Raw genomic sequence first — 22,379 nt, 5'->3', positions numbered from 1 at the left:
TAACCTTTGTGGATGCAGTGGATGAAATTAGTGATGTGATTTCCGAGAGTGATTGGAAGGAAGCCACTGCCTTAGACAATGTGTTGTTAAAAGTTATCGAGTTTACCACCCGTTGTTGGCCTGAACCAAGAGGTTTGAACGGCGATCTACGTAGTTTTGCTCAAATTTCTGAGGAGCTGTCTGTTGAGAACGGCGTAGTACGAAGAGGTGAGAAATTTGTTCCTGCTTTTAAATTGAGAGAGTCTATTATTAATAAGGCTCACCAAGGGCATTTGGGGACAACTAAAACCTCTATGTGCATTAAGCAACACTATTGGTGGCCTTCAATTGATGTCAAGGTTAAAAATTTGATTGACTCTTGCCCGGAGTGTTTATTATCCGACAAACATTGGCGCACATTGAAAGTCCCTCTTCACCCGACGGATTTTCCTAACTCTCCCTGGGAGAAAGTTGGGGTAGATTTTTCAGGGCCATATTCCATTCTCCAACAGGGGAATAAGTACATTATTCTTTTGGTGGATTATTTTTCAAAGTGGATGTACTTTGATTTTGTTAAATCTCCTGATTCAGATTCCACCATAACCTTTCTCAAGAAAGTTTTTGAGTTAGAGGGATCCCCCAAGTTTATCGTCACAGATAACGGGACTCATTTTGTCTCGGATAAAATGTGCAAATTTTTAAAACAATTGGACATTAAACAACTCAAAGTCTCTCTTTACTCTCCAGCTTCGAATGGTCTTGTCGAGAGGGGGAATAAAGTAATCAAAGAGGGTGTCCAGACGGCGATTTCTTGCGGTTACAGTGTAGATGAGTTCGTAAAACAAAAAGTATGGCACTATAATACCTCCCCTCATTGCGTGGCTGGGGTCTCCCCATTTTCCTAGAGGTAGAGAGAATCGTTCTGTTTTATTCCCTTCCTGGTTGCACCAGGGCTCTGCCGGTAGAACTATTGATTCGGACTCTGTCAAGAAAACTGTTCTCGAAAAACAGAGTCAGATGAAGTTACATTTTGATGGTACCTCAGATGGTAAATTGGTGGACCTGCTGGTTGGTGACTGGGTTTTAATCAAGAACCCAGGTAGAGTGGTTAAAGGACGTTCAAAATTTTTTGCACCTGTTCAGGTAGTTAAAGTGAGTAAAGGAGCAGCCTTTCTGGGCAAAAAGGGTTGGTGGAACAAACGCCAGTTAGTGAAAGTTTCTGATCACCAAGCGGAAATTATCAAAGGCAGGAAGTATAATGGTAACTCTGATAATTTGGATTGGAGTTTTTGGATGGATGCGCCTTCTGTTTCTGGTGTCCCTAATCATTCTTCCACACAACCCCCTTATTCTTCCACGCAGCTTCCTGGGGAGGGTTTACTGGATCCTCCAAACGTTATCATTAACCAGGATGTCCCAACTCACATGAAAGTTTCTTCTTTCGGCAGACACATCAGGGCTCCTGAGAGATATAACGAATTCGTTAAATTCTAGGCATTTGCTTTTCTTGTGTTTAAGTTCATTTTAATTTTTTCTGTTTTTTTTCTTTTCATTTTGTTCACTGTTGTAAGGGGGAAGGTGGTGTAATGCTGGGCTTGGCTCGCGTTGCCGCTTTGACGTGGGTTTGGCTCGTGGGTTTGACTCGCGTCTATATCACGAGCCAAAGCCTGGGGCTAGTATTGTTATCTTTTGAAATGTGTATCCACGAGACACGGCCCGTGCATACTGTGTTGTGATTCAAAGTACTTTCCTCGTGCATGGACGGCTGAGTCTTTCCGTTTGCCATTGTAACCACCGGCTTCACGGAGACCAGACGTCCATGACGGGTGGAGTTTTCTGCTTGAAGAATAAACTTCACTTACCGGAATATACTGCTTCTTCCTCATTTATAACAGGTAGATATAAGTGCATTATGCAATGTGCTCAACACTCATATTATTTGAAGGATGTTTCCAAGCTCAATTTCAATGGTATAGTGACCAAAGCAAACCTTGCTTGAGAGCGTATGACACCCTAGAACTCAATACAGTTCATGTAATGCTCCCTCAAGGTGCAATATAGTTGGTGAGGCAAAGGCGTGTTCGCTAGGACTGTGGATTGAGTAAAGCAACATACAAGATTCTAAGCAATGGCTGCAAAAAATTATAGAAAAACATTTGCAAAATCATTAATGCCATTAAAGCCAAACTATAGAAACTGTCAATCTAAATTGCAAACAGTATGCAGGTGTGGTGTGGTGTCACTCACCAGTACCCGCCGTGAACTCAGTCTGTAAACATTCGGGTGCTTCCTCGACATTGGTAATATTGATGACAAGAATTGCTCTTGCGTGAACATGTCCATCTGGTAATCTTTTTTCAATATTTAACATGTATGTTGTGGCATCTTTTTCGTAGTCAAACGTTTCTGTTGCTGTGATACTCCCGCTCTCTGTATAAAAAATTATGGACAGAGCATATTTTACAGTTGACAGGAAAGTTCAACTATCATTACGTTGAGGAACTAATAAAAAAACGTTATGCCGGTTACTAGTGGCGTTTCAAAATGACTTTCCAGACTGGCCCTATTTTGTAATATATTTTACCTTTTTCTGTGGTGGAATCAGGATCTTGATAAAAGACTAAGGGTCAGATTTATTAAGTAAAATTAGGATAAATAAAACCATTTCTCCTTGTGTACCATTCTAAAGACTGCTCTTGCATTGCACTCGTTTTTGGTGCTGCCACAGATTTACACCTCCTTGTAAATCTGGGCAGCATCAAAAAGCAATGGGTGTTGTAGTGGATTGCCTACAGCAACACCCATTGCACACCCCTTAGCAGCAGAGAACTGCATCGAAAAGAGGACATTTACAAGGTGGCATTAAGCCATGCTCAGAGCCACCTTGTGAATGTTAAAAATGGCGCAACATCACACGAGCGTCAAAAAAGTGACGCTCCCGTGGTGATAGGGAATTGTCAATATGCCCCTATGCATCAATGTTCTACAAACAAAATCCGGTCACAAAACATAAAAAAGTTACTGACATCTGAAATGAGGTGGTAACCCATTCGCAGAAGTAAAGGGGGCCCCCTGTAACGCATTCCCCTTGGTTAATTAAAAAAAAAGAATGTTTGGTAAAAAGCCAGTGGTCACAGGAACCACTCCCAATTCTCAAACAAGGAATCGTTATCTTTTTAAACAATGTCTACTTTTCTTTAAGGAAAGAAGGCTGCATTGAAAAAAAAAGGTTGCTTTATTGAAAGTGATCACAGAAATGGTGGCCTGTTGACTCCATCAGACCGCCTTCCCTGTGATAGCTTCCAATGTTAGTGAGTCACATTTTGCAACTTATCTCATCTATATTCATGTGGTAGGTGGGATTGCGACCCACTGATTCAGAATTTTACAAAAAGGCCTATTAGTACATAGGTTGGCTGGTAAAATGGTTTACTAGTCGCAAATTACTGGTCACCGTTTGAGGCCAGGATTTTGGGACCAGTATTTCGTACATCTGGTCCTATGTTGGTTTCTCACATTGAAAAAGAGTATATTGCTAAAGAGCTACATTCATAATCCTGACGAAAGCAATTCTAGAGCTAGCTCAAGCTACACAAATTGTTCATTCAACTTTTTTGAGACAACCCATTACAATGAATTCCTTTAAAAGACATTTCAAACATATTCCCATCTGCATTTTAAACAGGTATATTAATCATAAATCTACTCACCTGGGTGAATTTTAAATTCAGCTGGATTGCCTGAGATAACATAGGTTGTAAGAGGATTATACACCAAACGATCATCAGCCATGGCTATCACTGCGTTAGCCGGTCTATTTTCAGGCAAGATGACTGGGTTTGCAGTAAAAAGAATTCTGTGCTGAGCTTTACCCTTGCTTATCACTATGAAAGCAAAAAGACCAGACACATGTTAAAATATGGATATGTGAACTCAACTACATCATGCAATTAATTTGTAAAACGTTTTAGAATGGTTCATTCGGATTTAGGAGGCAAACTTACAAAGATGTGTATTTCTTTACCTTCATGCACTGAACACTTGAATGCACAAATATTAAGCACAATGATGCATTGGTGAAAAAAGCACCATGATATGGCGATAAGGGCCGATAGCAATAAAGTCAAGCAATGGCAAAGTGTCCAAAGTGGATAGCATGACGCATAACATAATTTGTGGAAAGGGGCGACCATTCGGTCCCCCCGAACGTATGGTTGAGTACCACGATCCCCCCGGGAAGCCATTTTGTGGGCGGGAGGCGAGCCTTGTCTGGTATGCCCGAAGCGGCGTAGCCGGGGCGCGCTTCTTCCCGCCCTTGAGTGGGCTGGCCTAGACACTGACGCAGCCGGCCACGCCCTAGGGGCAGGCAAGGGTGGGTTTACGCCCGCCCTGAAGACGGATAAAAGGAGCAACAAGCCAAGAACGCATCCTCTTGTTCCTGTGCTCTGAAGCTGCACCCCCTCGCTGCACGTGAGCTCGAGACGGAACGAAGAGCCAATTTTGAGTGTGGTAATCTTTCTTGTTTGTTTTTCAGATACTCAGTCGGAGAATGCCGAAGAAGGTCGGAAAGCGAATGACTACCGACCAGATGCTTCGTGTTCTGATGAAGGAGGTGACTGACCTAAAGAAGCGAATGGCGGAGAAAGATGGCGAAGAGGGACCGAAACGTCCGTTGGCTGGAAGTGCTCCGGGAGGAAAAGGCAAGAGACCCAGAAGGGGAGCAGCCGGAGGGGACATCCCGGTTCCATGCACCCCACGTCCTAGTCCGGTGCCGGTGGGGGGGAATCCGATTCCCGTGGTGGTCACCCCTGTGTCCGGCGAGGATATGCCGCCCGAGCTGGCAGCACAATTAGCAGCGTGGTTGGGAAGAGATAGCGAGGGCGCCACGGCTGATGATGCACGATTTTTGATGAGGCAACTGCGTGAAACAAGGGAGGCAGCAAAGGCAGCATCGCCAGTTATCGCGCCGGCCGCGGCAGGAGGAAAGCCACCTGGGACAGGCCCTGCCGCAGATACAGCTTCTGGTTCAGGTAAGCGGCCATTGCCGGTAGCGAGGGATGAGTCTGCCCCGTCACGAAGGGAAAAGTTGGGTCAACATGTCCCTGTAGCTATTAAGGAGAAGATATGGGCAGATGAGTATGTAAACATCTTCTCGTTGCTTACCGATCATTATGAGATGGAGTATGTTAAGAGCCAAAAAGAGCTCATGCATCCGGGTGTTTGGCGCGCAAAGATGGCCGCCTTCAAGGTAAATGAAAACATTGGCAATTGGGGCAAAGCATGGGGGATCTTCACATCCATCCTGGGCGAACGTAGGCCCGAATTGCTGTCTGAATTACCGATTTATCAGTCTCGGATCATGGGGTATTCTGTGTCACATGGGGGCAATCAGTGGTTCTGTTACGACAATATTTTCAGAAAAGCGAAAGAACATGATAAAAACTTAACTTGGGATTGTTACGATTCTGTGTCTTGGTCAAAAATGGCGGATACTGGTATGCTGAATGTGCCATTGGTGGGGAGTAATGGGGGGGAGTCCTCCCGCCAATATTCGGGGACCCCCTTTCGATCAGGTACGAGCAACGAATATCACTCCAGGCCGAACGGCACCACGGGTAAAAAGGGGAGTTGTTGGAATTTTAACAGGGGAAAATGTACGAGGCCCCAGGGGTCATGCAAATTTAGGCACGAATGTAGTGGGTGTGGGCAAGCGTCCCACCCTGAGTCCATGTGCAGAGCCAAAACGGGTGATAACGGGGGTAGAGGAGGCGCCAAACAGGTCTGAAACAGTCCGAGGGGCGCCTTTACCTACTCCGATTGATACCTTGGCAATGATTCCTTGGCTCAGCGAATACCCGGATCACGCTTCCGCTGGGGTGTTGCGAAACAGGTTTTCATATGGTTTCCGCATCCCAGTGGGGGAGTTTCAGGGTTTAGCGAATTGTAAAAATCAAATATCAGTCTTGCAGCACACGACCGTGGTACAAGAGAACATTGGGAAAGAGGTGGCTCGAGGTCGAGTCGCCGGTCCGTTTCACGTTCCACCGGTCGCTAACTTTGTTTGTTCCCCTTTAGGGGTGGTCCCCAAGAAGGACCCGGGTGAGTTTCGGCTGATACATAATTTGTCGGCCCCACGTGGTCTTTCCGTAAATGATGCGATAGACCCGGCAGTGTGTTCAGTACGGTATGCATCTTTCGATGAGGCCGTAGCCATATTGAATCGCCTGGGGCCCGGTGCGCTGATGGCAAAATCTGATATCGAGTCAGCGTTCCGGTTGCTCCCGGTACATCCAGACGATCAGCGTCTTCTTGGTTTCATGTTTCAGGGACACTATTACATGGATAGATGTATGCCAATGGGGTGCTCTATATCTTGTTCCTATTTTGAGCAGTTCAGTTGTTTCCTACAATGGGTCTTCACAAAGAAGACGGGGTTTCATCAGGTTATGCATTATCTCGATGACTTTTTGTTTCTAGGGGCAGCCGGGGATCCGGAATGTGGTCAGGCCTTGAATGAATTTTGTGCCTTAATGAATCATTTTGGTGTGCCATTGGCACCTGGTAAGACAGTGGGTCCTTCGACTTGCCTGGAGTTTCTGGGGATCGAGTTCGACTCGGAAGAGGGTTGTTTTCGTTTGCCAAGAGAAAAAGTGCTCAGGTTCAGGGCATCCCTGGAGACGTGTTTTAGTGTATCTAAGGTTAAGTTGCAGCAATTACAACAATTGGTGGGACAGCTGAATTTCGCCCTGAGAGTAATGCCGATGGCCCGCCCCTTTTCCCGCTCGATCGCTCAGGCCATGGTCGGCCTGAAAGAGAGTCACCATCGCACGAGGCTTTCGGCCGAGGTTCGCCAGGACATGCACATCTGGCTAGCATTTCTGGCGGATTTCAATGGTCGAATTGTCTGGAACAAACCGGCCGTATCCTCTGAGGAGCTGGGCCTGTGGACGGACTCGGCAGGGAGCGTTGGTTTTGGCGCCATATTTGGCACACAATGGTCAGCTCAAAAATGGCCGTCATGGTGGCATGAGGGTGGGCTGACGAGTAACATTGCATTTCTCGAACTGTTCCCCATTCTGGTGGCCCTGAAAACTTGGCCGGAGGGGTTGAGAGATCACTCTGTGGTATTCTGGTCTGATAACATGACCGTGGTGGAGTGTATCAATAGCCAGGCGGCACGATGCAAATGGATCCTGAGGCTGCTCAAAGAAATTGTCTTGTTATGTATGCAATTGAATGTCCTATTTAAAGCAAGACACGTGCCGGGGGTAATGAACCAAGCGGCTGATGCGCTTTCTCGTTTCCGTATGCAGGCCTTCTGGGGTTTTCTGCCCACAGCGGACCCGGTGGCGGCACCCTTTCCCGAAGCTCTCTGGTCTCTCGGTGCCCCGAACTACGAAACCTCGTGGGAGAGAGTTTAGCACCCAGGACAAGGAAGGCATATGAAGGGGCGTTCCGTTCCTATTTGGCCTTTTTGGGGACTACTGGGGAGGAGCTTTGGGGCCAGGGGGAGTGGGTGGTGAATTTTTTACTGTCTTTACGTCAGGCAGGCAAATCTGTGGCTACAGCCCAGAGGCATCGGGCGGCCATTTCCTTTGTGGCAAGGGCTTATGGGATCCAGGACCCGACAGCGTCTTTCGTTGTACAAAAAGCGCTACGTGGGTGGCAACGCCTTGAGGGTCGCAGAGTAGATGAAAGGCGCCCGATAGGTCTGGATAGGTTGGCCCTGTTATTATCTGTACTCCCTTCAACATGTTCATCCCAGTATGAAACAGGGTTATTCCGAGCCGCTTTTGCGCTAGCATTCCATGGGGCTATGCGAGTAAGCGAACTAGTGGCGAGGAACAAGCGGGATGTGACGGGGGGACTGTGCCGAGAGCACGTTCAGGTCAGAGGGGAGACAATGTCCATCTCATTTGTCAGGTCAAAGTCCGACCAAGGTGCGGTGGGGGACTGCACAATCATACAAAGGATTCCCGGGTCCTCCATGTGCCCAGTAAGTTGCGTAGAGGAATATTTAGCGCAAAGGGTGGCATCATGGGGGGGGACCTTGTTGAGACACGCTGACACCACCCCATTGACGAGGTTTCAGTTTCAGCGGGTGCTTGCGATGTCAATTTCCGCTGCGGGCTTGAACCCCGGCGAGTTTGGGACCCATTCCTTTCGGATAGGGGCTGCTACAGAGGCTACAGCAAGGGGTCTGAATGTTGAACAAGTGAAACGTGTGGGGCGTTGGTCCTCGAACTGTTATAAAAGGTATGTGCGGTTGCACATGTTGTGAAGCTGTAATGATGTACTCACGCTTCTTGTTTTTGTTTGGTTTTCAGTTGCGCAAGCCTACGAGGCGGGGCGGACTGTGCAGTCGACCCAACACCGGGTCAGCGGTCAGACATCACCGGCTGTGAAAAAGGAGGTGTGGGTCGTGGGCCACTCATACGTGAGGCGGGCCGCGGACGTATTCAAAGCAGGTGACATGATTCACGTGGCTGGGGAATACGGGTACAGTGTGTCCTTCTACGGAAAGGGCGGGCTCTGTATTGACCAATTTCAATCATTTTTTGAGGGTTTGTTAGGGCGGATGAGGTCACCGCCGGCTATAGTCATAGTGCATCTCGGGGGCAAAGGATTTGGTGTCCACTGGTAGACGACTACTTCTTGAGGCAATGCTTTCCACTGTAAGTTGGATAGCGAGAAGAGTTCCAGGGTGCACAATCGCATGGTCCCATTTGATCCCGCGAAAAGTGTGGCGGGGGGCTCTTTCAGTTTCTGCCCTGAATCATTCAGTAAGGTAGATTAATAATAAAGTGAGTCGATTGTTCCGTTCAGGTACACTGCATTCTATTTCGCATGGTTGTATTATGGGAGACAGTATGTATTTGGGTGATGGTGTTCATTTGTCCCGGGTTGGGAACGAGTTACTCATAGGAGACATGATAGCTTGGCTGGGGACTTTAAGACATGACCTTTAGGTAGGAGTCTGTGGGGGGTCCGGATAGCCGGTCAACTATCCGGCCTGTGGCGGTAAGGTCATGATCGGTGAGCACTAATTGGTAGATCCCTATGAGTGGGCGTCACCCATTACGGATGGGAGCGCTCGAGGGAGGTGGCCATTGGCCCCTCAACGGGTAGGCGGTCCCTTCTAAGGATGGGACGCCGAAAGGAAAGGAAAGGCGGTCAAGGCCCCTTCCTGGGTAGGAGGGGCTACAGCCCCCTCCTGGAGAATTTCCCGGGGCCAGGATATCTGCGACGGCAGATGTGGTAAGTTGTGTGGGGTTTGGGAGGGGGTCTACGCTACCTTTCTAGATACCTCACACGAGTCCTCGAACGACCTTTAAGTGGCGTCGAGTTTATTGGGGCCCCCGTCAAGTCAAGGGAAATTGGTAGTTGCACTTGAGGTACACCTATGTGCGGTCGCCCCTCACAAGGGGGATATTTCTGGTTTAGGGATCTTGACACCGGTTACGACCTTGCCGTTGGCCCTTAAACGTTAGGATGTACAATTTCAAAATGTCAAGTTAATGTTTTGTAGGATGTTAGATCGGCTAGGAGAACCTTTGTATTAGAGAATATGTTAAGGTGAGCCAAACATCGCAATGTGGTAATGAAATTGTACATAATATGAAACTGTTATTTTAATGTTTTAATTTTGTTTCATATTTTAATAAATACGGCCGGGAGGGTCACTCCCTCCCGTCTTCCAAAAAGTTCAGAACTGTTTCCGGATTCCCATCCTTGGGGAGTGTGTTGAGAGGGGGTGGCGGGTATCTCGGCCATATGGAAAGGGGCGACCATTCTGTCCCCCCGAACGTATGGTTGAGTACCACGATCCCCCCGGGAAGCCATTTTGTGGGCGGGAGGCGAGCCTTGGCTGGTATGCCCGAAGCGGCGTAGCCGGGGCGCGCTTCTTCCCGCCCTTGAGTGGGCTGGCCTAGACACTGACGCAGCCGGCCACGCCCTAGGGGCAGGCAAGGGCGGGTTTACGCCCGCCCTGAAGACGGATAAAAGGAGCAACAAGCCAAGAACGCATCCTCTTGTTCCTGTGCTCTGAAGCTGCACCCCCTCGCTGCACGTGAGCTCGAGACGGAACGAAGAGCCAATTTTGACCCACCCACCGGCCCCTGAGGACAGCCAGTTGTTTCGAATAAAGCTTTAATGTGGTAATTCTATCTTTTTGCAGGTTGTTGTGATGGTCGTGTTATTTTGAATATGCAATAAAGAATGGTCATCTACAGTATGTTTTTTCAAATAAAGTTATGCTGCGGTAATATTGATCAGTAATCACATATAAAATGGTTATGGTATTTGGTAAGTGAATTATGTTAGCTAAATCGTCGTATTTATTTTTTGGTCGGGCGGTAAGGTCATGATCGGTGAGCACTAATTGGTAGATCCCTATGAGTGGGCGTCACCCATTACGGATGGGAGCGCTCGAGGGAGGTGGCCATTGGCCCCTCAACGGGTAGGCGGTCCCTTCTAAGGATGGGACGCCGAAAGGAAAGGAAAGGCGGTCAAGGCCCCTTTCTGGGTAGGAGGGGCTACAGCCCCCTCCTGGAGAATTTCCCGGGGCCAGGATATCTGCGACGGCAGATGTGGTAAGTTGTGTGGGGTTTGGGAGGGGGTCTACGCTACCTTTCTAGATACCTCACACGAGTCCTCGAACGACCTTTAAGTGGCGTCGAGTTTATTGGGGCCCCCGTCAAGTCAAGGGAAATTGGTAGTTGCACTTGAGGTACACCTCTGTGCGGTCGCCCCTCACAAGTGAGGGGGATATTTCTGGTTTAGGGATCTTGACACCGGTTACGACCTTGACGTTGGCCCTTAAACGTTAGGATGTACAATTTCAAAATGTCAAGTTAATGTTTTGTAGGATGTTAGATCGGCTAGGAGAACCTTTGTATTAGAGAATATGTTAAGGTGAGCCAAACATCGCAATGTGGTAATGAAATTGTACATAATATGAAACTGTTATTTTAATGTTTTAATTTTGTTTCATATTTTAATAAATACGGCCGGGAGGGTCACTCCCTCCCGTCTTCCAAAAAGTTCAGAACTGTTTCCGGATTCCCATCCTTGGGGAGTGTGTTGAGAGGGGGTGGCGGGTATCTCGGCCATATAGAATCACAACATTGATTTATTTATTTACGCTGATTGCACAATGTTGTTAGAGCCGTTTATAAAAGCCTCGAATTGAGTTTCAAATAACATAAATATGAAAAGAAAATTAGCCCAAAAAATGACGTTCTGAATAACAATAAAAATAAACCCGAAAAAAGTGCAAAATCAAAATAGGGTAGAAATCACCGAATCCAAATTGCATATTCAGAGAAAGAGTTTATTAAACGAAGGATCTTTGAAATAAATGAACTTTAAAATCCTTTTTTAAATGTTTCATGACATGAAGTAACGCCTAGGGATGGAGTAAGTGCATTTTTGATTCTTTCTGTACAATAGAAAACAACTGCTTCATTCACCACACTGTGTGTATGTTGGAGGCTCAAGAAGAGGATCCTGCATTTCTCAACCCCCATGGATCAACAGAGATTTTCAGTTTCTCTGTCAAAAAGGAGAGTGTGTCATGGGTGTTGGGCTTTTGAGAGATGCAGAAGTTTTAAATTGTGTTCTTTGTTCAATGGGGAGCTGCACTAGAGTAATAAAAGGCAGGAGTAAAGTGGTCAAATGTATTCTATCTAAAAATAAAGTGAGCTGTGAGTTCAGCACAACTCTAACAGTACTAGATTGACTTTAAGGAGGCTAGTGAGAAGGAAATACTCATAGTCCAGCATGGAGGCAATGAGCACCTTAACTACAGACTATAAGCCTTAATTGAATTAACAGAAGAAAACCTCAAAGTACCCTAAGTTTGTGCTCTTGGACACAGTGGATATTTGACTTTGTAGGATGGATGAATCCAAGGGATATCGCATTATACACAGTATCTGATTTCTTATCCAGAGGTGAAAATGCTATATTTCACAATTGGACAGGTAGTTTGCATTTTATTTGTAAAGATTAACCATAATTGTGTTACTGTAGGGTTGAAATGTAGGTGTATTTCAAAGTGATGGAGAGCATAGTGATGTCATTTGGTGACAAAAACCTCAAGATAAATCTTCGTTTCAGCTGCATATTGATTATATAGTATCTTAGATACATATTTTGAAATCGGAACGCCTGCCCAACAGGAAGCTCTATTCTTTAAACTTCTTCTTCAGGAATATCTATAGTTATTATGCAGGTGACTCTCTAGCTGTTTTGCGACCGCCATTTTGTTTTTTTTTTCCCCTTCAGCTTTTCTCCTCAAATTGCTTCTCACGGCGCTTTGAAACATAATTTTTTTGACGTTTTCTTTACCTGCGTCACCTTTTCTTTGTTGATGTTTCTTTCAACATTGGAGGGTCTCATTTTTTAGTGGACTTGCTGAGCTTGTGAGGTAATTTGACCTTTCTCTTATATAGCGCTTCTCTAAATAGCCTTTTTTCCTTGGCTCTTCATATACCCTTTAATGGGTAGGAGCAAATCCTGACACCACTCCACCAAGAAACAGGAGTCCAACTGCACAGTAGCTTGTTCTACTAACTCTACTGCTCCTACTTATTCCTCACAACCTTCTAGGGTCTTGGCGCAAGATGCTTGTTCTGTTAACACAGACCTATTGACCATGGCCGCTAAAGCTCAATCTTCTTCAACTACTGTTAAGAGACACAAACATGATCCTACCTCCCCCCCAAAGCAGTCTTCTCAGTTTCTCTGGATACTGTTTTGGAGGAAATCCACACCCTTATACCTTGCAAATACAAAGGTATGTGGTTTTTCAACTCCATCGCTTCTTCTGTTAAATTAAATATGGCTGAGGCCCTAACTCGGATTGACAAATTATTTTCATCCTGGAATCCACTTTTCCTTTTGTGGTGGGGTCGGTTGGACTCAATCAAAATAATGATCACTCCCATTTAAATTTATACTTTTTCCATGCTTCCTATGTCTATTCCCTCCTGTTATTTTAAAAAGATTGATTCATGCCTCTGCAAATTTCTTCGGAAAAATAAGAAAGCCAGAACATCCTTATCTCTCCTTGGCAAGGCAAAATCTGATGGCGGTGTTAAATTTCCTGATTTTCATACTTACCATAAATCTTTCTGCCCCTGTCAAGCTTCGAAATGTCTCCTTTCTGAATCTTGGCCTTTCATCCCCCTATGGTTGTCTATTGAAAGTTCTTTGCTTCTACCCTTCACTTTAAAGGAAGTTCTGGCCTTTTCTGCTAAAATTCCTCAAACTTCTCATCCCTTGTTTAAACATACATGCTCTTTGTTGAAACCTTTGATCCAACCAAAATCTATTTCTAGGGAATCCTTTTTAGTTTCTCCAATTTGGCACAATTCCCTTATTACCATCAATAATAGAACCATCTTTCAGAAATCCTGGAGATTAAAAGAAATAGCCTGGGTCAAGGACTTATTTGATAGTTTGTCTCCTTGTTCTTTTCCCCAATTTCAGGCCACCTTTAATTGTCCCCATTCTTTTCTACAGAAATTCTATACTTTAATGTCAGTTATTCTTGATAGATACTTTTTACTCTTTGGCCTCTATTCCTCTTTCCTCTGAAGAAAATGTTCTTCTTAAGATTCTTCTTTCTCTCCCTAAGGCCTCCCTAATTTATAAAAACACCTTATCTCCTGATCCAGATCTTCCTAAAAGTAAAATGGAATGTGTATGGGAGTTAGATCTGGTATGTGAATTGTCCGTCAATTTTTGGGACAAACTCTGATCCCATTCTATAAAAATTTCTAGATCTGCTTCTGTCATTCAATGTATGCTTTTCCTTTATCATAGACTATATTTCACAACTACTTTTATAGCTAATTTGTTCCACTCTACTGACACAAAATGCTGGACTTGTGGCTCGCCTGATGCTGATCTCACGCACTTTCTTTTTCTTTGCCCTTCCGTTTCTTATTTTTTGAAGACAATTTGGTCCTATAGTTCTTGTTTGTTTAACATTCTCATTCCTTTTTCTAATCCTATTCTCTTCTCTGGAAGTTTGCTTGAGTCTTTAGATCTCCCTTCTCATCAATATGGTCTTTTTTCACCTTGATGTTTGCTTTAGCTTTTCAACTCAAAACTTAATTAGAAAAATCTAAAAACTTTCTGTCCAACACTATTGGAATACTCTCTGCCATCTATATCAACTTGATATTGCTTTTGCCTCCTCTTGCAACCCAATAGTTATTAGAGATTTTTTTGGGGGTGCCACTTACTTCCTACTTAGACAAAATGGTATTAACCAATAATTCTTGTTTAAATTCTGAAAATTTCAAACCTTCCTAAATTATTTGTTTCTCTGTTCTTTTTCTTCTAATCCTTGTTGGCTTATTGTATTTCTTACAATATGATTACTGTTCACATGCATTTGCAGATATGCAATATCACATACTTTTCATTTGTAAGAGTTGCCCCATATCCCCACTTGTCTCTCCCCCTTCAACTTACCTTAATTTCCTTTTAAAACTTAAACAGCTTTCGTTTTTGGTCTTGTGCTAGCCAATTTATTGTTTAATGTATCTTTTTCAATATGCTCTTATTTATATTGCTGGCCTTATGTATTTCCTGTTATTATCCAAATAAAACTTTATAAACATAAAAAAAGAAAGATGCAGTAGCACAAGTGATCATGAGTTATCTGAGTCAAGGAAGCAGAATGCATCATCAACAATTTGTAGAAAGGCATTCTTTTGTGGTACAAGCTTGCCAAAATCTAGATCAAAAATTAAAACAATTTGTTTGGCCTAATTTGAAGAGAATTGTGGGAGGATACACAACTTTCTATCAACTTCGTTTCGAAGGCTAGAGTAGAAAGATTACACAAGTTATCAAGGTCTTTGACATCTGCAGAGGCTTTTGTTAGGGGGCTGGTGAGACTTGGGCAATCTTTAGACATTTGCACAGGTGATGAATTCCCTAAATTCTCAAAGTAGAGTAGCATATTTTTGGCCAGTTTTTTCCTGCTGTTTCCAGGAAATGTGTCAGTGAAGTGATTCAATGTTTTTATCTTGATTATAGTTTCAAACAACACAATCAATGATATTACGGTGAAATAAGATGAACATTCCTGATCTACTTAGTGACATTTACAGTCAAGTGGATTGTCAGATGACTGGGGACGTGATTGTTTAATGGTCTTTAATTTATTTGCACAGAAATTCACAAAAGCTTCACATTTTGTTCTTGCATATCATCCTGGTAATGGTTATTGGGTCGTTGAACTATTTCCTCACTTTAAAGAAAACCTTTGTGTAATTCTTAGATGTATTAAAAAATATTTGAATGTGTGAAAATGTAGCGAAGAAAATGCAAGATTTGTAGCTTCTTCAGTGAGCTCCAAATCATGTCAAATTAGAAGGGGAATGTTATGTTATGATCGATTTTTAAAGCCCTCCTACACCAAACATGGTGCTAAGGTAAAAAATAAGAGCTGTGATCGGAAAATCAACCATAGATTTGTCTGAACAAACTAGTTTTTACGTGTCTCCTAAAAATCTCAAAGTTATGTATAGATCTCATTTCAAGAGGGAGAGAATTACTTGTGTGGGGACGGATCACTGAGAATCTCGCCCCTCCCAGCCTCTTTCTTTAGCTTCTAGTAACCATCAACAGGTTAGCTAGTCTGATCTGAGATGGCAAGTTCAAACATGGTGCTGAATTTTAGCTGAAATAGAAGCTGGACATTTGCCATGAAAGGCTTTAAAAATGATACAACCAGTTTTAAAAATGGTTCTCTGGGCCAGCAGGAGACAATTTAGCTTTTCCATCAGGGGTGAGATATGAAAATGTCTAGGCTGCTGAAAGACCAGCCTAACTGCTTGATTTTACACTAATTGAGTCTATGGGTTAGGCCAGTTGAGAGTCCTAAGTAAAGAGCATTCACATAGTCAATAAGGGATATCACTAAAACAATTATGATTTGGATAATTGCATCATAGGTGAAATATCTCCTTATTTTCTTAATCTTCCTAAGTTGGAAAAAGCATGCTGAAGCCACAGCATGTATCTGGGCTTTCATGGATAGCTTCTCATCAATTAGAATCCCAAGACGTTTCCCCCGTATGGGGCATAGGGAGAGACCCCATTTTGGGAGGCCAAAAAGAGGGATTCGATTGGTGGAGTATATTGATAGTCACCCCAGTCTTTTTTTTCTGAGTTCAGTTTCAGCTGAAGGTTATTCATACAGTCCTGGATGTATATCATGGTGTCTTGGCCAAATACTTTGGATTCATATTATTGACGGTGAAATTCAACTGCATGTTGCGATGAGCCTAAAAAATGTCATTCAGCACCACTAAGGCCATCTCAAGGATCGAGAACCTGAGGGTATTACTTGGGGGTCAGGGGTTGACTACAGCTGGACTTGGGATCTGGTTTAGGTGGTTGGAAGCTTATTATGTTCCTGTTGCTCTCAAGAGGAAGCCAGCAGACTAGCTCTTGGAGTCAGTCTGGGGGTCCTGGGTTCAGGTGTTGGTCCGGTTCTTCTGACTCTGGCAGAGGGTAGCAGTCCAGCAAGGTACTGGTCCAGCAGGCCAGCGGAAGAGCGGAGTGGCAGTTCTTCCAGCAGCACAACAGGCATTCTTCCTGACAGAGCCTCCACACGTCCTGAAACATTCTTAAGTGTTGGTGTTTGAGGTCTTGAAGGCTTCTACAGGTTTCCCTTTAAAGTGAACAGGTTTCCTGCCTTCCTTTCCCTGGTTCCAGATTACCTACAGGAGGTATGCAGCCCTTTGTGTGGAGGCAGGACACACCCTATTCAACTGACAGCTGGGCTGTGCCCAGCTTCACCCTCCCGGTCTGCCAGTGATGGCCCATCAATGCACAACTAAGCATTCCATTTTGTATGGCCATCTGGGAGGAATACTGCATTGTAGGCATTTACATTGTAGATAATATAAGGATAGATCTTCCATATGAATCTAAAGTAGAAAGAAATGAACAAGCATATGTCATGCACTTATCCCTATCGTAAATTATCAAGACAGTCTATATTATCTACAAAGTAAATACCTACAATTCAGGTACTTAATAGACCATGTTTATCTTAATATTCAAATTTAACAACAAATTCTTGGTCATCCAATAGATATCTTTTTCATCTCTCCCATATTTTTAGTGCTTAAAGAATACATAAAACTAAACAGTGAAACAGTGTTGTCTCCTTCTACGTGGCATCTAATTTTATCCCTTAACACACATTAAGGAAATTAAGATAAATAGATCCCATAGAGAATCTTTAGTCAAGTATTAGGGTCACTAACTCAATGATTAGAACTTGCTATTTATCTCTAGTTTAGCGTGGATGTTATATCAAGGACTGAAGTGCTTTAAAGTCTATAGTAGGCCCTTGGGAACCCCATACATATCAGTTGGAGGTACAAGTCCGTTTCTCTATCTTTTATTTAAAAAAAAGATTAAAGACACGAGGTGGGTAATAATATATTAATTTCTTTATGCGTCACCATTTTGCATTTCTCAAATGTATGGCTTTACCATGGCTTCACTTCGATGAAATTGGATCCTTCTTATCTCCTTCAACACAAAGCTAATTCTTCTTCTTTCTGAATTCGGTACACCAACTACTTTCTCTTCCTTGTTCCTTTTATTTTTTAACTCTGTCACTCGTTGTTTCAGTGCAAATTTCTCTTATTTTGCTATATTATTGAAAGGACCTATTCTCATACAGGCAACCGTTTAATTACAGATTCTACATATGTTCCAGCTGTGGCTCTTTTCCTGACTAAGGCACTTTGGCGTGCCGAAACACGCGTAGAAACATCACCAGTCTTCTGAGCTTTTGCCATATTGTTTTGCTCTGACTAAAATATAAACATTCATGTGCTAATTTACAATTGCACACATTGCAAAGTTTTTTACTTTTTGTCTGAATGAGAGTAATATTAATGGATACGAATGTGAGAGTATGAATATTTTAGGTTGTTTTTTGGTAACAAATAAATAAATGTTTTTTGTACCTTTGATAAATATTTTTGCTGCCTGGGTTCTTTCTGTTCATTATTGTCTCATTATCAAACTTCAATGTTATCATTAGTAGGGTGCCTTAAACGTGTACAATGAGTCAGGAAAATGCCAGCTTCCTCAAAGTGGCATTCTCAAAATTGTATTTTATAATCCGACTTTGCCATATTAGAGGATTTTTCATTAAAATTTCAAAGACACCAAACTTGAACTAGTTACTGGTTCCCATACAGAATTTACAGTTTATTTAATGTAATACACTAACTCCAAGGATATCCATTATTTTGAACCTCAACCAACCCTCTCTGGACTCACCATTTCCCCCTACCCTCTGTCCCAGGCCCTCCCTGGCACCCCCTACCATCCCACCTCCAAACACTTAGAGCAATCAGATTACCTAATGGCCTGAGTGTTTGCCCAAATGCAAGGCTCTGCAGCACCCCTCCCTAGCTCCCAAAAACAAGCATCATCATCAAACCATATGGGAAAGCTGAATACCACACAGGACTAAGACAAGTCACTCCTGGAGTCATACCCGGCATTCATTCGTGTACAAGAAAAGACCCTAATTGCCATAAAAACCACAAGCTTTGCTATACCTGACATTTCGAGCCCAGAATAGCTAAATACTCTTTAACCAAGATCTCTCAAGTGAAGGTCCTAATTTTTCCCTTGAAGATACTCTTTAATGATCTGGGACCAACATAAAAGCTTCCCTTCCAGCCTCCTGGAAGGTTTTAATCAACTAGCTTAGTCGCCACCTGCGTCCCACCATGGCATGTCCCAAATCAGGGTGTACAGATAAGGAAACATCTCTGAAAGTCCACTGAGCATCAGTTCGAGCCTTCTCAAAAATGGCTTACTCAGACAGAAAATTCCCAAAGTGTACCAAAACCGCGCTGAGATGATTCTTACTTATTCTCCCAGGGGATTCTGATTTCTGTGCATTAGTGGGAATCAATGCACTCTCTGTACTTTCAGCTCCCATTTCTAGGATCCTAGATTTGGAAAAGCACTCTTTAACAACTCAAATTTGAAAGATCTAATGCCGTTATATTCAAGCCTGGCCTTGAGAACCCCCAAATCCATTGCAGCTACCTTAATTCTCTCTTCTATGGCTGTGAGCTTTTCTTCAATCACCATGCAAGACTTGGGTACCTTTTTCACTGCCCCTTGGAATTTCATGGTGGCTAATCTAGCTCTCCCACTTTCTGCCCTGATTTCTGACTGATGTTCTTTGGTGATACCATACATAAGTTTTAATGTAGGTTTGGTTGACTTTTATAAAGCACTTGTGGGGGTTCTGGTGCCCAAACTTGGTGCAATGTCATGCAAAATATCCTGACCACGTAATTGTGTATTTGAATAATCCAATTTTAGTGTTGCAGTCATTTGCAATCCTCTATCTCCCTTCTTTTCAGAAGTAGGAGCACCCTTCTCTTGCCTCCCTTGCATCCTCAATTGCATCTTCATTGCGCTTCATTTTACCCCACTTGGATCATGAAAAAGCTACTGCTCTAGCCACAAGCAGTGAGTTGCTTTTTTCTTCCTCGTTTGTTCCAAAGCTTACATCAGTTGATCCAGTTTTCGTCCCCCTCCTGGGATATGTTAAAATTATGTTTGTCTCAGAGTCTAGGCTCCACCACTTCATTATCACCTGGACACCTAATCTTAACACTGTTCGGGGAAATCTTCCCCCATTCAAGTAAGCCACCAAGAGTTGACACACTATCATTAAGGTTAGCATGCTCAGAGTTTCAATGCTTTGGCCCACTACATTTCCCATTCCTTTGTGGGTTTATAAAACTGTGGATTTGCAAGACACCTAATTCACCAGTCTTTTCCAACATCTCCTTACCGTTCACTTGCTTAGTGAACTCCTTGTTGCCATCATCAATTTGTCCGGAGCCGAATCTCCCATTAGAGTTTCACCGGCAGTAATTGTTAGCTGAGCATTTATATCACTTTTACCATTTGTAGCCTGATCCTATCCTTATTCTGATTGCTCGTGGCGCTAACCCCAGCCTCTCCAAATGGGCCAGGATTGCTGACCGGAGAGGATTGAAAAAAGTCTGTAAATGCCGACTGGGAGGCACCACACTGCAAGTCCTCAGATACTGCGGAGATTCTGGTATTTTCCTGGCTATGCTAGATTTTCCTCCTCTGGCTGTCTTGATGGTCCTGAGTTCTTGCTATCCACCTGAGCAGATGCTCCCTCAAACAGTTTTTAGTTCTGGTAGGTATCAATCACATGAGGGGGCCAAAAGTCCTCCTGAGGTGCTGCACTCCCTCTTATCCTGTGTAGTCTTGGCGTTCTTGGGTGCCATTCTATGAATGGCTTGATTGCTTTAGTTGCCTGGAATGCTTCTCCCCTCTACAGCACAACACCAAACTCCTCTGCACTGTTGACAGCTTCCACCGTTACCAAATCATAACTAAGCATGGGCGTAAAATCCATTCCGCTCGCGGAATTTGAGGATTTTCAGCAAATTCGCAATCCGCGAACTCTCGCGAATTTGCCAAAAATTCGCAAATTCGCACGCAGCGGATTTTTTCGCTTGGTGATACAATATTGCGGCGCGCGGCGTTCACTTACCGTCATTCAGCGTTTGCAGAGTTGTTTTTCTCCATATTTTGGTTGTGCTGCGCCATTTTGGATCTTGCTGCGGGATCCCGCGGGTGTTTGGTGACCGCGATTACGTCATCGCGGCTTGCCACCTTGCACAGCATGCATCGCGAGAGCTCGCAATTGAGAACACGTAGATGCGGCGGGCAGCAACAATCTTGCACTCGGGAAATTGCAAAATTTGCAATTCTGCACAAGAAATCCACCAGCAAGCAGCATAAACCTTCGGAAAATGATATTTTTATCAGAATAACGCCTCAGGTTGACATTTGCCTGCACTTTTGTTTGCAAGAAGTCCATTTTTGGGGGAGGTGGGAGGAAGGAAGTGACCCACAGTCTCCAACTTCCTGTTCCTGTCCAGCAGGCTCCTCCCAGTGCTTTCTTCGTGTGCTGGGCACTTTCATTTGGATCTTGACCTGGAAGGATTACTTTTTGTGGATGCTGCTGGATATTTGGATTTGAGGCCCTTTTGACTTTCTTTGGATCACTTTTGGATTAGAAATTTCACAAGCAAGTTTGTTTGGGGCATTACAGTTGCTGCAACTACAATTTTGGAATTTTCGATTTTTGGGCTGTTGTTGGGGCCTTTTGCCCAGGGGTACTCAGTGGTGGATGGACTGAATCTTTCTGTGGGGTCTCTTTAATGTAAATATCATAGAGGGCATGGATGGCATGGGATTGTGCTGATTTTTGTGTGTTTTTCGATTTTCGGGGGTGTTGATGATGGGGACTGGCCATGTGGGTGGGGGCTATTTTGAGTGCTGGTACAGGCAGGCCCTGGCCATGTGCTGGGGGGCAAGGGGCCATTTTGAATGCAGGCAGTGTTCGCAGGCCTGCACCCATTTTGCCTAGCTTTCATCCATTATGCCCAGGGGTAGTGAGTGGTGCATGGGCCTAGTCTTTCTGTGGGGTGTCTTGAATTTAAACATCATTGAGGGCATGGATGGCATGGGATTGTGCTGATTTTTGTGTGTTTTTCGATTTTCTGGCTGCTGTTGGGGCCTTTTGCCCAGGGGTAGTGAGTGGTGCATGGACTGAGTCTTTCAGTGGGGTCTCTTTAATGTAAACATAATGGAAGGCATGGATGGCATTGGATTGTGGTGATTTTTGTGTGTTTTTTGATTTTTTGGGGTGTTGATGGGGACTGGCCATGTGGGTGGGGGCCATTTTGAGTGCTGGTACAGGCAGGCCCTGGTCATGTGCTGGGGGCAAGGGGCCATTTTGAATGCAGGCAGTGTTCTCAGGCCTGCACCCATTCTGCCTGGCTTTCATCCATTATGCCCAGGGGTAGTGAGTGGTGCATGGGCCTAGTCTTTCTGTGGGGTGTCTTGAATTTAAGCATCATTGAGGGCATGGATGGCATGGGATTGTGATGATTTTTGTGTGTTTTTCGATTTTTTGGCTGCTGTTGGGGCCTTTTGCCCAGGGGTAGTGAATGGTGCATGGACTGAGTCTTTCTGTGGGGTCTCTTTAATGTAAACACAATGAAGGGCATGGATGGCATTTGATTGTGGTGATTTTTGTGTGTTTTTCGATTTTTTGGGGTGTTGATGGGGACTGGCCATGTGGGTGGTGGCCATTTTGAGTGCTGGTACAGGCAGGCCCTGGCCATGTGCTGGGGGGCAAGGGGCCATTTTGAATGCAGGCAGTGTTCTCAGGCCTGCACCCATTTTGCCTAGCTTTCATCCATTATGCCCAGGGGTAGTGAGTGGTGCATGGACCTAGTCTTTCCGTGGGGTGTCTTGAATTTAAACAT

The 22,379-nt window shown here is 44.2% G+C and overlaps 1 protein-coding gene across 1 annotated transcript in view; it reads right to left on the bottom strand.

Moving 5' to 3' along the window:
- Positions 1-22,379, bottom strand: part of LOC147751482 (cadherin-related family member 4-like) — an 866,423-nt gene that overhangs the window by 797,554 nt on the left and 46,490 nt on the right. Inside the window, exons 2-3 of the mRNA XM_086938604.1 lie at positions 3,690-3,863; positions 2,227-2,409 (exon numbers count right to left, since the gene is read on the bottom strand). Coding sequence (XP_086794730.1) covers positions 2,227-2,409; positions 3,690-3,863 — 357 coding nt within the window. The remainder of the gene's footprint in view (positions 1-2,226; positions 2,410-3,689; positions 3,864-22,379) is intronic.

This window comes from Lissotriton vulgaris, chromosome 1_1 (genome assembly GCF_964263255.1).
Source record: "Lissotriton vulgaris chromosome 1_1, aLisVul1.2, whole genome shotgun sequence".
Classification (NCBI taxonomy): domain Eukaryota; kingdom Metazoa; phylum Chordata; class Amphibia; order Caudata; family Salamandridae; genus Lissotriton; species Lissotriton vulgaris.
Note: the sequence above shows the minus strand (reverse complement) of the source record. Positions and strands in the feature narration are given on the sequence as shown.